The 14,829-nt window shown below is 31.9% G+C and overlaps 1 protein-coding gene and 1 long non-coding RNA gene across 5 annotated transcripts; one reads left to right on the top strand and one right to left on the bottom strand.

Annotated features, from left to right (window-relative positions):
• Positions 1-4,641: 4,641 nt before the first annotated feature.
• On the bottom strand, positions 4,642-8,165 carry LOC145036145 (protein FAR1-RELATED SEQUENCE 5-like). Its single transcript, XM_078984618.1, has 6 exons — positions 7,964-8,165; positions 6,944-7,172; positions 6,358-6,717; positions 5,983-6,244; positions 5,328-5,894; positions 4,642-5,253 (listed from the first exon to the last, which is right to left on the bottom strand). Exons 1-6 carry the CDS (start codon positions 8,163-8,165, stop codon positions 4,642-4,644), a joined length of 2,232 nt encoding a protein of 743 aa, XP_078840744.1.
• Positions 8,166-8,537: 372 nt separating this feature from the next.
• On the top strand, positions 8,538-10,780 carry LOC145037452 (uncharacterized). Of its 4 annotated transcripts, XR_013678868.1 has the most exons (4): positions 8,627-9,279; positions 9,437-9,537; positions 9,649-9,741; positions 10,521-10,780. It is a non-coding gene; the product is annotated as an uncharacterized LOC145037452 (long non-coding RNA). The 4 variants fall into 4 exon arrangements; XR_013678867.1 differs by having other exon boundaries at positions 8,626-9,279; positions 9,437-9,741; XR_013678866.1 differs by having other exon boundaries at positions 8,628-9,279; positions 9,649-10,780.
• Positions 10,781-14,829: the final 4,049 nt, after the last annotated feature.

The raw sequence follows: 14,829 nt of genomic DNA, 5'->3' as shown, positions 1-14,829 counted from the left end.
GCAACAACAATTTATTTTTTGAAAAAATTGATATAAGTTTTATGTAGTAAGATATGATCAAATCAAGTTGTTTTTTGTGACAGGCAAACACGTTTATATTAATGGCAATAATGATTGGTTATTTAACATGTCTACATTAACATAATTTGCTAACCGGAGCATACTTTTTTGTATTGAATATATGTTTTGGCTGTAAGTCTTAATTGTGTTGGTGGTTAATTGTAATGTATTTTTTGATGTAAGCCCTGTTAGCTATTTTCATAAAAGAAATATTAAAAAAAACAGCTTTCCTTAAATGACCCGGTTATTATAATGGAACCGGTGTAGATGTAATTGTTATATAACCCGGTTTTCAGAATTGGAACTGGGTCTTATCTCCATATATGACTCGGTTTTGTATGGTAGAACTGAGTCCAAATCTCCTTGCGTGCCCATGTTTTGTATACTCCAATATCTTTATATGTCCCGTTTGTTAAAAAAACCGCATCCTTTTTAATTTGATAGAACCCGGTTTTGGAACCGGGTTTTAATTCTTTTTTCGCATAGGACTCGCCGACAATAGGACCCGGTTGAAAACCGGGTTATTTAATGGATATAACCGGGTTCTATAAGCCTTTTTGTAGTAGTGTGTCAATCAAGGGTTTTTGGAAAATATTCCGGGTGATATGGATATCAAACAACTAGATTGGTGTGGATTTGTTGTGTCATGCTTGAAATCAAGCCGAAAGATGTGGAAACCCTTGGACGATAAGTGCGTTTACACCGGTCCCATTGTATTTCTTCTGGTAAACAAATTTCCTTAAGTTTATCAAAACATTATTGAAGATGCTTATATATATCTTATATATTCTTGATCAACATATTCTTTGCAATTGTTTTACCTTAATTTTACAAAAGTTGAGGATGGCACAATTCAAAGTCCAACTGCTGGAATGATTCACTGGACAACAGACATGTTGAAAAGGAGGGAGTTAGAAGAGCTATCTAAAGGAGGTTTCGGAAATGTAACCATATCATTACAACACATGAACATGAACCGCACTGAACAAGGTATATTCGAGCATTTTCAAACTATTTTTGTGGTATCAAACAAATAAAATGTACAAAACATTAATTCACAGAAGATAATTACAAAACAGAAGATGGAGAGGATGATGATGTTGTTGGATCTGAAAGAGATTGCATATCTCCTGATGGGTTTATTGGAAATGTAGTTCAAGAAACATCAGAAAATGATGCAGACAACAACTTCAAGGTAAAAAACATTCTTTTTATAATTACTGATTCACGTACTTCATGTATAAACTGATTCAAGTTATGATGCCATTTTGTTTATCTATAGCATTAAACATGGTAAACATTGTGGTTTTAGTGCTTCATTTATACACTCATTCACATAATTTTTATTTTACGTTCTTTAATTTTTAAACTGATTCACCTAATTACTGATTCAAGTTCTTCACTTTTTGTGACACTTGTGAAAATTATGCTTTTTAGTGATTCATTATAAAACTAAAATGAATCAATTGCTTCATCACATTTTGTTTTATTGATGGAAGTGCTTTTTAGTGAAACATATGCCATTTGTTTTATTGATTCAAGTGCTTCACTTTTTGTGACACTTATAGGATACTTGTGAAAATTATGCTTTGCAATGATTCATTATAAAACCAAAATGAATCAAGTGCTTCATCACATATGTTTTACTAATTCCATTTCATATATTGTCACAATATTACTTTTATAGCATTCTACTTATGTTATGCTTCTTCCCAGGAAATTATGAGGGAAATAAACTTCAATTTCAATGCATATCACAATGCAAAAAGAGCTATAGATAAGTTGTTGATGCGAGGTGTAAAGAAGTTTCCCGATTCTGTCGAACTGCGCATGCTAGTAACAAAAAGAAATCACGAATTCAATCTGGCATGGCCAGATTTTTCAACTTCTGATGATTCTGATGATGGAACAACTTCCAATGGCACCACCACACCTGTTATGCATTATCAACAAAATACAACCGCAATTAAAAATGATCAATTTCAGGAATCAACAATGGTGGGTGATGATGATGCAGTTGTTGATGTTGTGTGTACACCTTTTACTCAAATTCTAAACGAAGATACTTTTGACATGTTGTTGGAATCAGCATTAGCTACCTCTATTAGACATTCAAGTCATCAAAGTCTCACTCATTCAGATCAGCGTGAACCAAATATCAAAAATGATGATGTAAACACTGTTCCTGTTACTATTGTGGCACCAAGACGGTCGAGAAGATTGGTTCAACTAACCGACAAACTTAGATCACCTCATTATAGGAGGGCCGTTGATCCAAACCAACCGATTAGATCAATTGAGGAGAGAGTGTCAGGTTGGATTTGCGCAGGGCTGGAAGATGAATGGTACATTTTCTAAATTAATATATCCCCTCTACATTAAACAAATAATCACACTAGCTATATAGAAATTGATGCGAGCTTATTTTGATTTAGGGATCTTGTATTTGAAACAATGTTTGGAGATAGTGGACCTCGGGGAATTTTTGAGAGTATGATTCCTGGATCCAAAATCCATGGAACAATAATTGATATTTGGGCTACTATTCAAAACCATCTAGAACTGCACAGAAATAAAAAGTCACCAGCAAGGATGTTTTTATCATGCACACTCCTGGTAAAATTACACTTAGGGTGTATACTTACTTTAAATGATTCAATAATATATATATTTTAATTGTAGAGCAACTTCATACTGGATGAGGCGATTTGTATAGAACAACGATACAAAATGTTCGTTGATCGCATGAATGAACATATCGAAAAGTTCAAGCAATGCACAAGCTTTAATGACGTGGACCTAGTAAGTCATTTTCATTACACTGATTCACTTGTTTTAGACAAACTTCATTCAACCAATTTTGTTATGGACATCAGGTATTCTTCCTGGTGCTTGAAAATGATCATTACTACCTTATTGTCTTTGATTTCAAAAAATCAGAATGCGTAATAATAGACAACATTTACTCTGAAGAGTCGATTGAAGTAATTTATGGAAATGTGCCGAACGATCTGGTAAGGAAATTTCATTTTAATTTAACTTACCCATGATCATATATTATATTCTAATCACCTATCATATTTATTCCAGAAAATATTGTTTACTCTGTACATCGACGCTTTGAATCATCCAAAAAGAAATTCAATTAAGCGTGCAGTCACAGTTCGATTGTCCATGGCATGGATGACAAAAATGAACTACATAGATTGTGGAGTATTCGTTTTGAGGCACATGGAAACATATAAAGGTGATGATTTGGATAAATGGAATGTTGGTTTGGAGCCTGAGTTCCCAGACAACGATGACCAACAGATGCAGTTAAATGAATTAAGAAAAAAGTATGTTACGAAAATTTTGACATCCGATTTAAACCTTATCAAACGATCTTTGCACAAAAAGTTGGCATCATACGATAAGTTATCTGATTTGGAAAAGGAAAACTTCAAAACCGAAGAACATCTCCAACGGATTGAGCGCATAATCAGTTTGTTTTATTAGATTTTCATTAAGCTTTCAAGCATGTTTTATGCTCTTTTTTTTGGCTTTGTTTTTGATGTGACAATGATTCAGTGTTTTGTTATCCGTTTCAAGTGAAAATTATTCAGTGTTATGTTATCTGTTTTAAGTGACCAATCTTTCCTTATTATTCATTAATTTATTATGCATTTTTATGATTACTGTAATTTCCTCTATCAAAATCGTTTATGATATTTCTGATATCAAATTCGAAACGAAGTTACAGTCTTTGATATTTACTACACTCACCTGTTCAATAACATTTTTATGATGTATGTATTAATCACATGGATTATTAAAATAAAACTAAACCTTAAGCCTCAAGTTGATTCCTTTTATTACTTAGGTTGTCATGAATCACTTTCATCAGTTTCTAATTCATGCCATTAAACTACATATGCCACATAAAGTAATTCTCAAGTTTTTTAAGGCATCACTTATCATATAAGCATTAGAGCTACTATAACATGTGATTTACACATATGCAATTACTGTCTTAATACATTAGAGCTACTATAGCCTGTGAATACATTAAGTAAACTTATCATGTAAGACTTAGAGCTAGTTTAGCATGTGATCTACACAAATGCACTTACTGTCTCAATACATTAAGTAAACAAAATTAGCTTCATGTCTTACTACTTAGTGTGTTATACGGACAGAATGAAATATTGGATTCATCCAAAAAAGTTGGCTTAATTTATTAATACTCTTACCATTTACAAATATTGCTATCATGTCAGATTGAGTCTACTTATTGTTTGACCAATCCTTTTAAGTAATAATTAATATATTTAAATCATTTTTTAATTCATGCCATTTAACTAACGTATGCCACATAAACCGATGTTCCATGTAGTTATGACATCACGTATCATCTAAGCATTAACAATACCATAACATGGATTCAGGCATAGATAGTAATTTATTAAAAATAACACTTCAACTATCTGCATATATTCTTGCAAGTACATTGCATAAATGTAGAACTCAAACATTTATTTTTATTTGTAAAATAACATTTTTTTTTCTTGAAAACTTAGTATGTAAGAAGGAAAAACCAAATTATTTAGAAGTAGCAACATTAGCTTTTTGCTGGCAAGTGCGAGCATTATGATCAACATACTTTCCGCATTGTCCACATTTTCTCGAACCCTTTTTAGCATTCACAATCGCAGTCTCTTTTTGTCCTATCGTCCTTTTCTTAATCGGGCCACTACCTTTGTTTCTAATTCCTTCTGGAACTTTAACCGTTACTTCATCTCTCTTCTCAACACCAAGTACCGATCCGATGAAGGCTGTGTTCGTCATGGGTTGTGCATTTCTTGTTTCTTCTTCAACATCTTTCGTCAACTCCTTTACTTTCTGTCTATATAACTTTAGCTTTTCCATATTAAAAACTAGCCGATCAACACAATAATCAACTGAAAAGTATATGTCCCGGATCATTGCTTTAAAATCTTCATTTGCATCATTTGTAGGAAACTGACACGTATTATATCCGCTTGCTGATCTCGGCACCACATCCTTTGTCCATCTTCTTGAAACATATTTTTTAGGGAAATGTTCCACACCCGACATCCTTAATACATAAAAGCAGTGTCTACATAGACACCCAGTTAATTCGAATCGTAAACACGAGCAACTAACAGTGCAATCGGATTTCATGAATGAAACCTGTCAATATTACAAAATAATAATATCAGTTTTTTTAAACCAATACTAGATACAACGGACTAGATTATACATACCTCAAAATCACCAAAATGTTTTACATCTTTGTCGATATCCTTGATGCTGAATTTAGTTATTCCATCATATTCTACTACTTTAATTGAGTAGCATGTAAGCATCGATGCCATTATCTCTGTTTGAACTTCAAAGAACACAGTTCGTGTGAATGTTTGAGCTGCCTCCTCTTCAATCAGCAATTTAGTTATAATTTCAGGATTCGTGTAACGCGAGTCATGATTGTTTTTACGTTGAACAAAACGCTGTGCTTCCATTGCCGTTTCAAAATGACTGACAAACTCAATTAAGTGCAAATCTGCATTTGTCATCAACCCGTAGAAGTAATTCTCACCTTTCGATCTTGATGTCGTTCGCATTAACCGTGATAAGTGGCAATCCTGAAAATAAGCAGGAATCCATTTATCTCGTATTGAAAACATTTCGTTAAACCAATTGTTACTATTTAAATCGTATTCATCCATTATTGATTGCCATTCTATATCAAACTCGCTTGCACTGATTCGTTCATTCCATATTAGACTGTTTAAACGTTTCAACACCCCCGTCTTCGACATATGTGAACCCAACTGAAAAATCAACTAGTAATCATCATTACATAAAAAATTTGTCAATTCAAGTAATGCATACAATGTATTATGTGCGTATATTCTTTACCTTATCAGTGAACTTCTGTGATATGTGCCACATACACAATCGATGCCTACATGATGGTGAGAAAACAGCTGGAATCACTTGCTTGATAGTCGGGTCTTGATCGGTCATCAACACTGTTGGTTCCCGTCCAAAAGTACTTTTAAAAGCCATTAACAACCATTTATATGATTCTATTGACTCACTAGCAAGTAAGCCAACAACAAAAGTGACACATTTTTTGTGATTGTCGATACCGGTAAATGGCACGAAAATCATGAAGTACCTGTAAAACAAGTAATACGATATGAATTAAACTTGTTATTACTCACTATAAGTTCATATGATACGCCCAAACCGAAACATGATAATTTTTTAATAAGTAAAGCTACTGCATACTTGTTTATTCGGTAAGTAGCATCGAATCCAACAACATCTCCAAATACGGAATAATTACGTTTTGCTTCTTCATCTGCCCAGAATAACCCACATAGCTTCCCCTTACTATCCACCCAATATTCAAAAGTAAAGTTATGTAAATACTCCTTTTTTTTAGTAAGCTTCTCAATTACCATGTCCGCATCACTCTCACCAATATATGTTATCATATCCCTTTTCAAATTCTTACATTCAACTTCCGTTGCCCCTACATTGACAAATCCACCTTGTGTTTGCTTCAATATCTTGAATGCTCTAACCGAACCAATATTTATATCTGAAACATCATTTACAAGTTGTTTCTGATGATATGTAAGCCTCCTGTTACTGTTCAAAAAAAAATAAAATCTTTTGGATTAACTAGTTCATGTGTGTGTTTCTCCTCAAAATATTTGACCACCCAAAGATTTTCATCATTAACCTTCAATCGGATACAAGCTTTACATCGGGTTCGGTGACTTGGCCGATTACGACGCTGTTTGCTCCGGTCTTTCAAACTATCAAATGAACGTTTTTTTTCTCTCCATCCCTATTACATACTATGTACCTACGGGAATAACCATCTCCTTTTTTTGACTGCTCTGTAGTTGCCTTTCGTATTTCAAACCCACTATTGCGTGCATATTCTCTATAAAATGCCAGTGCTTCATCATATGAAGGAAACACTTGCCCTACATATGGTTTCAACTCCACTTCTGGTGTCCAACCTTTTTCCACAAGTTCTAGACATTGAACCTCATCAGACTGAATACTTGTTGGTTGCGATTCAAACATATCTGTAACACATAAATAGATTTATGTCAGATTCAATTAATACACAATTAATAAAGATTACCAACTTTAAGCTATTTCTTGCTGGGTTTATTGGAAATTTAGTCTAGGAAACATCATAAAATGATGCAGACAACATCTTTAATCTAAAAATTGATTCGTCTATAAACTGATTCACATACTTTAAATCTTACATTATTTAATTTTTATACATATTATACGCGCTGTAAAATCATTGTTTTTATACTTACTGATTCAAGTTATTCAAGTGATTCAAGATTTTCAATTCAAGTGCTTCACTTTTTGTTATACTTGTTTTTTATTTTACTTGCTTCATTAAAACCACAGTAACGAATCCATTTCATCATATCTGTATTACTGATTCCAGCGATTCAATTCAAGTGCTTCAGTTTTTTTGACACTTGTGTTTTTTTTAAACTGCTTCATTAAAAACACCTAAACGAATCCAGTGTTTCATCCACTAACCGAAAAATAGGAGGCACAACTCATATTTAATTAAAACCTTTGTTTAGCATTTTTTTAAAGACAAGAAACAGCTTGCATCAGTTATCAACTTCTTTTACAACACCATTGAATAACATAAGTAGCATCACAAAATGCAATGAATCACAAAAATTGTTCCTCAAACAGATTTAATCACTAGTTTCCTAGTCTATAAAAACATACATCATATTGAATCAACATATTCACATTAACATAGAGTTCCAAAACTACATTCTTTAGATTCAAATACAAAATAAAAATAAAAAATTAACAAAAAATAACAAAAACAAACGTGAATCAGTAAACTTCTTTCTTCGAATTATGTTTAACGAATCTGCAAATTCATTGATTAATAAGTTGAAGCTTCTAACCTTTGATGCGTCTTCTTCTCTTGGTTGTGAAATGTGAATCCGTATACCTTTGCCTTTTGAATTTGGAAATCGGTGGATGTATGTATGAGCTTCTTCATAGAGCTTGGTTGCTCTTTTTATCATGCTTACTCGTTCCAAAAAAAGCCCAGGCAAGAAAATAGGCAAAAAACAATTTTTACTTTGTAACTGATGCAAATCTTTAATATCATCATTGGAACGTGACTTACTCCTACCAATTTTAAAACCACTTACTTAAACATATCCTTGGCTCCAATATTACATTTCTTCCCTTTATCAATCATTAATTAGTATTTCTTCTTGCCTTCTTACCATTTTCACATTTCTTAATGGATCTATATATATATATATATATATATATATATATATATATATATATATATATATATATATATATATATATATTAATTTAAAACCTCATTAGGAACAGTAGTAATTCATTCCTATTGTTTTCTTTTTTTTTTTATAGTTTTTTTTTTAATTTTTATTTTTTTAGTTTTTTCTTTTAAAAACTATCTGTTTTTTTTTTTTTTTTTTAGATTAATATCCACCGTCTCCCTATACCAATGGACCAGGTTAGAGTCATCGACTAATCGTCTTTCTATTTCACCACCGCCTCAAATACAATTTCTTCCGGAACATCATCCACTGTATCGTCTCCTCCTCACATTCACCACCGCCTTATCTCCCTTCTCTCCTATCTTTCTCTTTCTCTAGATGGTTCCTACCGCTACCCATCTCCCACACTACTCTCACCTCTGATCTGTCTCGTCTGATCAATCGACTCAATCAACAGCTGGTTTGCAAAGCATAAACCCTATCTCCTACGCGATTAGGGCGGGTCGGTGATTAAGGCTTCAAATTGAGTTTCGTTCGATTCTCCACCAGGTTTATAATTCTACAATTTTCTCATAAAGGAGGCATATTCACAGCTGAATTCCTTACCTCATATCGATGCATTGATGCCTGATGTCCTGCTGACGGAGGTCGAAGTGGTGGAATTGAAGTCCGTTTTTGACCTCCACTCAAGGATGTTCTTAAACTTGCTGATGTTGACTAATCTAAACAGTTCATTGATAACATCACTGAAGCTATTATGGAGAGTAGTGTATATGATAAGAATAGCGATCCTTCGCAACATGAGATTCTGTAGGTTTTTAACAGAGAAATCGGTTTCAATCCTCCCAGAAACTTCTATTGCTGAATCTCTGCTTCCAAGGTTCATTCTTCCCCAGATATATTTACGTTTGTGAAACTAATGCGAAGTTTTATATTGAAATCGTGAAATTGATACAGAGTTTTATCTTTAAGTTTATTTACAATTTATTTCAGCTCAAGTTTTATAAATTTTAAATTGATTGTGCACCTTGTGTCAGGTTCTGATGTTGCTTCTGGTCATGTAGACAACATATTTCAAGCTAGAATCATGCCTTTCACTAATGACAGAACAATAGTTACTTCTGCTGCTGATGGCCAGGTTAGTTGTTTCATAGATTATGTCCTTTACATTATAATGTTAGTTGCTCACTTAGTTTCAAACATACACATTCATTCAAAACATATGTTCTTTTCTAATATACTGTGTCAGGTTTTTTATCAGGGAAGATGTGATTATTTCTGAATCAAGCTTTTCAGATTCAAGAAATATAGTTATGATCAAGATCATCCCTAATAAATAGAGGTTTAATTCTTTCTTTATTAGTTTGTTTTCTTAAGTCCATTTATAATTTATCTGAAAGTGAAGACTTAGTTATGCCAACAACCAACAGCAGCAACAAGATCGACATTGATTTGCTTTAGTTCCATATCCAAAGCACACAATCTACTTTATGTTTTTCCCAAATTGATTTGCTTGAAAATCTAGGGTTTATGTTTTTCCTAATGAGTTTGTGGTGAATTGGTAATGGTTCAACAAACAAACAGATTCAAAGTTCAGTGAACAAATCTTTGGTTTGAGGAATTTCTTTGAGAAAGAAAAGAAAATGGAAAATTGAATTTTGAATTTTGACCTGTAGTTGTGAACAATCAAAATTTGGAGTTGTGTCCATGTGTTTGAGAAGCTTGCCAGGTGTACAAATCTATATATTCATTCGATTCACATGATCTTTCTCTTCATCGTATTCATTACCACCAATTAAAGGTAGCATTGATCTTCAAGAAAGAAAATGACTACTATATCAGATATTACAGTGTCTGTTGCCAATTGTTGTTAGAATCACTATGTTATTTTAGTCACTTTATTATGTTTGATTTCTAAAATCACATGCCATGAAAACTGCTAAACTGTGTTTTGGATCCTTTGTATTTTTAAGTGATTAATAGGAAACAGATGTGTTTATAACTGATTAGTTATAGCCCAATCATTAAAAATATATATTATTCCTAGAAACATACATGTATTTATACGCTTTTACTAATTTTTAATTAATATGATGAAGTTTTATACCTTTTTTTGTGAAGCCAAGCAATGCTTTTTCCAACTTTCATACCGGACCAGGCTAAAAATGGTAAAATAGTTGTTTGCATATATTCAAGCTATGCAGCTTTCGTATCCATAGGTGTTGTAGGTTATACATTTTAAATTCTAGAAAAATAGGACAAACATCATGGATTTATAACACTTATTAGGCAAAATCAATGTAAGTGATCGTTTCTGGTATTTATGTACATATGTTACCAATCATGTATCTGATTGTTTTGTCATTTTATTTTGATTATTATGGATGGAAGCATTTGATCAAGCAAAACAATAGGTAGATAAATCGAAATCTTTGTTAATAAAAGAATCAATGACGACTTTTTATGGTCACTAATTAGGTAATATAGTGACAACGTTCATTGATTAGTGACAACATTTAGTGACGAAGCGGGTCGTCATAGATTTAGTGACCAATGTATTTTAGTCACTATATAGTGACCATTTTATATTATGATTTAGTGACCAATGTATTTTAGTCACTATTTAGTGACCATTTTATATTATGTCAGTAATTAGTTTTTGCGATGGACCTATAGTGACAAAAAGTGAGACCAAAATTTTGGTCACTAAATCATTTAGTGATGACTTCTATTCTTAGTGACCATTTTGTTTGGTCACTAATTGGCAAATTTTTTAGTAGTCTAAAAAATGTTTACTATTTTCTTAATATAATTTTTTTGTAACTTTTTGCTAATAATGTTTATCAAAAAAAATTCAAACACAATTATAAGCAACAAATTTCTTTAATCTAAAACATCAATGGTTTCTTACAAAAACTAACAACTACAATTTTAAATTAAAGCCAATTCGTAAGTACAACGTTGTTGGTACAAAACTAACAATCACTTCTTACAAACAAATAAAAGAAAATAAGAAACTTTTAGTATAACTTGATTCAAGTGACAAGAAAGTTGAAACCTCACTAGATCCAACCTTTTATGGACCAACTCCACTTGCTTCTTCTTCAACACCACTCAGAATGCACAAAGAACACTAAACTAACCAATCTTTTATGGACCAACTCCACTTGCTTCTTCTTCAACACCACTCAAAATGCACAAAGAACACTAAACTAAATGAGACAAGGATATTGTATGATTCTAGGGTTTTTTGGAGGACGTATGCTACAATAAGAGAAATCCTAGAAGTTAATCCATTGGATAAATCAACACTGATGTATCAAATATGACCACTTTTCAAGATTTTTGCAAATTTATTAATATTTTAGTGAATTCAACTTTTTTATTGTTAATAAGAAACAAAAAATATTTTCATATTGTTTGTATTGTTCAAACTTGCACTCCAATGTTGAGTCATTAATGACTCTTGTTGTGAAAGTTCATCAAGTTATGTAGTTGAATCAATGTCCCTCTCGTTATTTTTTTTTAATTCTTTTATTATTTTTCTTAACAAACACCGGGTCCATTCCTAAATCATAAGTTATAACACTACACATTGTCTTAGATTGAAATTGTTTGCTCATATTATTTACTTTAGCCGATATATAATATCATAGAACCATACCAATTATAAAATCAAATCTGCCAAGTTTATATTTTTCTAGTCATGTAACTTCACTTTTTATCTTTATATATGTCTCTTCATCAATAAGTTTAAACAAAATTTCTATTATATTATTTCAGGAGCTTGAGTCATTATTGCTTTCAAATTTTCAATAATATTTTCCACCTTGTAGTAGACAAAGATTTTAAAGTAAGACTGCAAAGTGTCTTTTAGAATTTATAATTAGATTTTGACTTTATGTTTTTGTTTTTGTGTTTTGTTTTTTTTGTTTTTTGTTTATTTATTTATTTATTTTTGGGTATAGTGTGGTTTACAAAATATGAAATTTGTTTGCTACAATTTATACTAGAAACATATGTAATTTTCTTTGGATAGACACCACTGCCGCTCATGTTCGGCTATTCCTTCTCTAATCGATGCTGGATGGCCGATCGATATATTTCTTATTTCTATTTTTCAATTAATTAAAGTTCGTTTTGTGTAGTGTGTATATCTAACGAGTTCCTTAACCATAGTTTGTTTTTAGGCATAATGACGTGAAAGGGTAACGAACTTTCGACTTTTGTCACATTTAGTCACTCAACTTTTTTTCGTTATTTATTTGCTATTAAACTATTGATATTGTTCACATTTTACCCTTATGACCGACTATTACTGGTCATAAGGGTAAAATGTGAACAGTTTCAATAGTTTAGTGGCAAATAGATAACGAAAAAAGTTTAGTGACTAAATATGAACAAAATCGAAAGTTCGTTTCCCTCTAAAAAGTTCAATGACTAAATGTGAACAAACTTCCTCTTGTATTATGTTTTAGCAAATTATTTATTTTTGTTAAATTTTAGCAACATTTGTTGATGAAAAATCTATGAAATAAAAAAATATAAAATAAATAAAAAAAAAAAAACAAAACAAAACATAACCCTGAAAATATATTTAAAAAAAAAACAAAAAGCCAAAACCGAAATAAAAAACCAATGGTTTGACATTTTCCAAAATAAAAAATCAAAATTTCCAATCTGATTTTGGTTTTACAAAAAAAAAATGAACCATTCTCACTGATGTGAATTATGACAATTGGTTTGACATGCAGAATTTGTGACATCCCATGAATATGTAGTTACAACATCGTCTGAACTCGTAATTCATAGTAAGGAGTTAGAGTATCGCATGAATACGTAGTTACAACATCGCCTGAACTCGTAATTCATCACCTACAGGTTATGGGTCTGCTGGTGTTTCCACTGGGTTGCCTAGAATAGTCCGTGGTCGCCATCTATACTCTGGTAGATAAATACATCGCCACATTGCCGGTTAAGGTTATGGTATCTCCTTTCATCCTACATCACATATTCATCATCGTCTATTTACCTAATTATCATCACCTATCTCTTATCATTTTATTTCATCATACACCAAATATTTCATCTACCCATGTTTCATCCGCAACATATTTGTAGATATAAAATAAATATACCGTTTTAATCTTTTAAAACATGTATAAAATCGTTCATCCAGCATAGACTGCAAGTATTCAAATAATATGCACACATAACACGTAATTTATAGAAAATACTTCATATCTATGTAAGATGAAAGTAATTATATATACCATAAAAATCCCATAAATGCTTCCTAACTTCGAACCCCAAGGTTTACTCTACTAAAGCTTCATATTCTCGGCTCTCTGGACCTAGAAGGGTCCAGATCTATCACACCAAAAAGCTCAAGATAGCTCTTCCTCTCACTCTACACACTTAAGCTCGCTAGGGTTCTCACTTATGGGAAAGTTAGTCGCAATTGAAGGTCATAAGTGCCTTTAAATATGGCTCGGGCCGAAAGATTTAGGGTTTCTGCCAACAGCGCGGACTCGTCAAGTCGCCTCACCGACTCGTTGAGTCCATTCATTAATCTGAGTCATCAGTCGCGACCTTACTCGACGAATTGAGGCGTCAACTCGTCGAGTCGCTCTTCTTAACTCAAAAGAAAATTACTTAAATTATGATACCTGAAAATCCGGATGTTACATTTTGTTTTTTTTATTTCATAGATTTCTTCATCAACAAATTTTGTTACAATTAAACAAAAATAAATAATTTGCTAAAACATAATACAATAGGAAGTTTGTTCACATTTAGTCATTGAACTTTTTAGAGGGAAACGAACTTTCGATTTTGTTCACATTTAGTCACTAAACTTTTTTTTCGTTATCTATTTGCCACTAAACTATTGAAACTGTTCACATTTTACCCTTATGACCGGTAACAGCCGATCATAAGGGTAAAATGTGAACAGTTTCAATAGTTCAATGGCAAATAGATAACGAAAAAAAGTTTAGTGACTAAATGTGAACAAAGTCGAAAGTTCGTTACCCTTTCAAGTCATTATCAATAGTTCAATGGCAAATAGATAACGAAAAAAAGTTTAGTGACTAAATGTGAACAAAGTCGAAAGTTCGTTACCCTTTCAAGTCATTATCCCTTGTTTTTATTCCCCCAAAAATTAGTGTTGTGCTATATTTCTTACTTTTGATTAGTTAAATTTGGGATTTTTAATTTTTTTTTTTGTTAAAACTTGTTTGTTTTAATTGTTAATCGTTGTTAATCAGGTGGGATAGTTAATGTAGATTTAGTATTTATTAATAGTATGATTATTTTACTAGAACAATAGAAATATAGCTTAAATGTTTATACCTATTTACATTCTTTTGACTCTCTTTTGAGTCCCTGCATCTTCTTCTTCATCTACATAAATATACAATAAGAACTC

This window comes from Lactuca saligna, chromosome 3, assembly GCF_052625555.1.
Source record: "Lactuca saligna cultivar CGN05327 chromosome 3, ASM5262555v1, whole genome shotgun sequence".
Lineage (NCBI taxonomy): Eukaryota > Viridiplantae > Streptophyta > Magnoliopsida > Asterales > Asteraceae > Lactuca > Lactuca saligna.
Note: the sequence above shows the minus strand (reverse complement) of the source record. Positions and strands in the feature narration are given on the sequence as shown.

Coding starts and splice junctions, on each gene's coding strand:
- LOC145036145 (XM_078984618.1), bottom strand. CDS start 8,165: ATGATAAAAAGAGCAACCAAGCTCTATGAAGAAGCTCATACATACATC. Junction 6,718..6,943: donor GGAGATGGTTATTCCCGTAG/GTACATAGTATG, acceptor GAACAGTAACAG/GAGGCTTACATATCATCAGA. Junction 5,895..5,982: donor CACAGAAGTTCACTGATAAG/GTAAAGAATATA, acceptor TTGATTTTTCAG/TTGGGTTCACATATGTCGAA.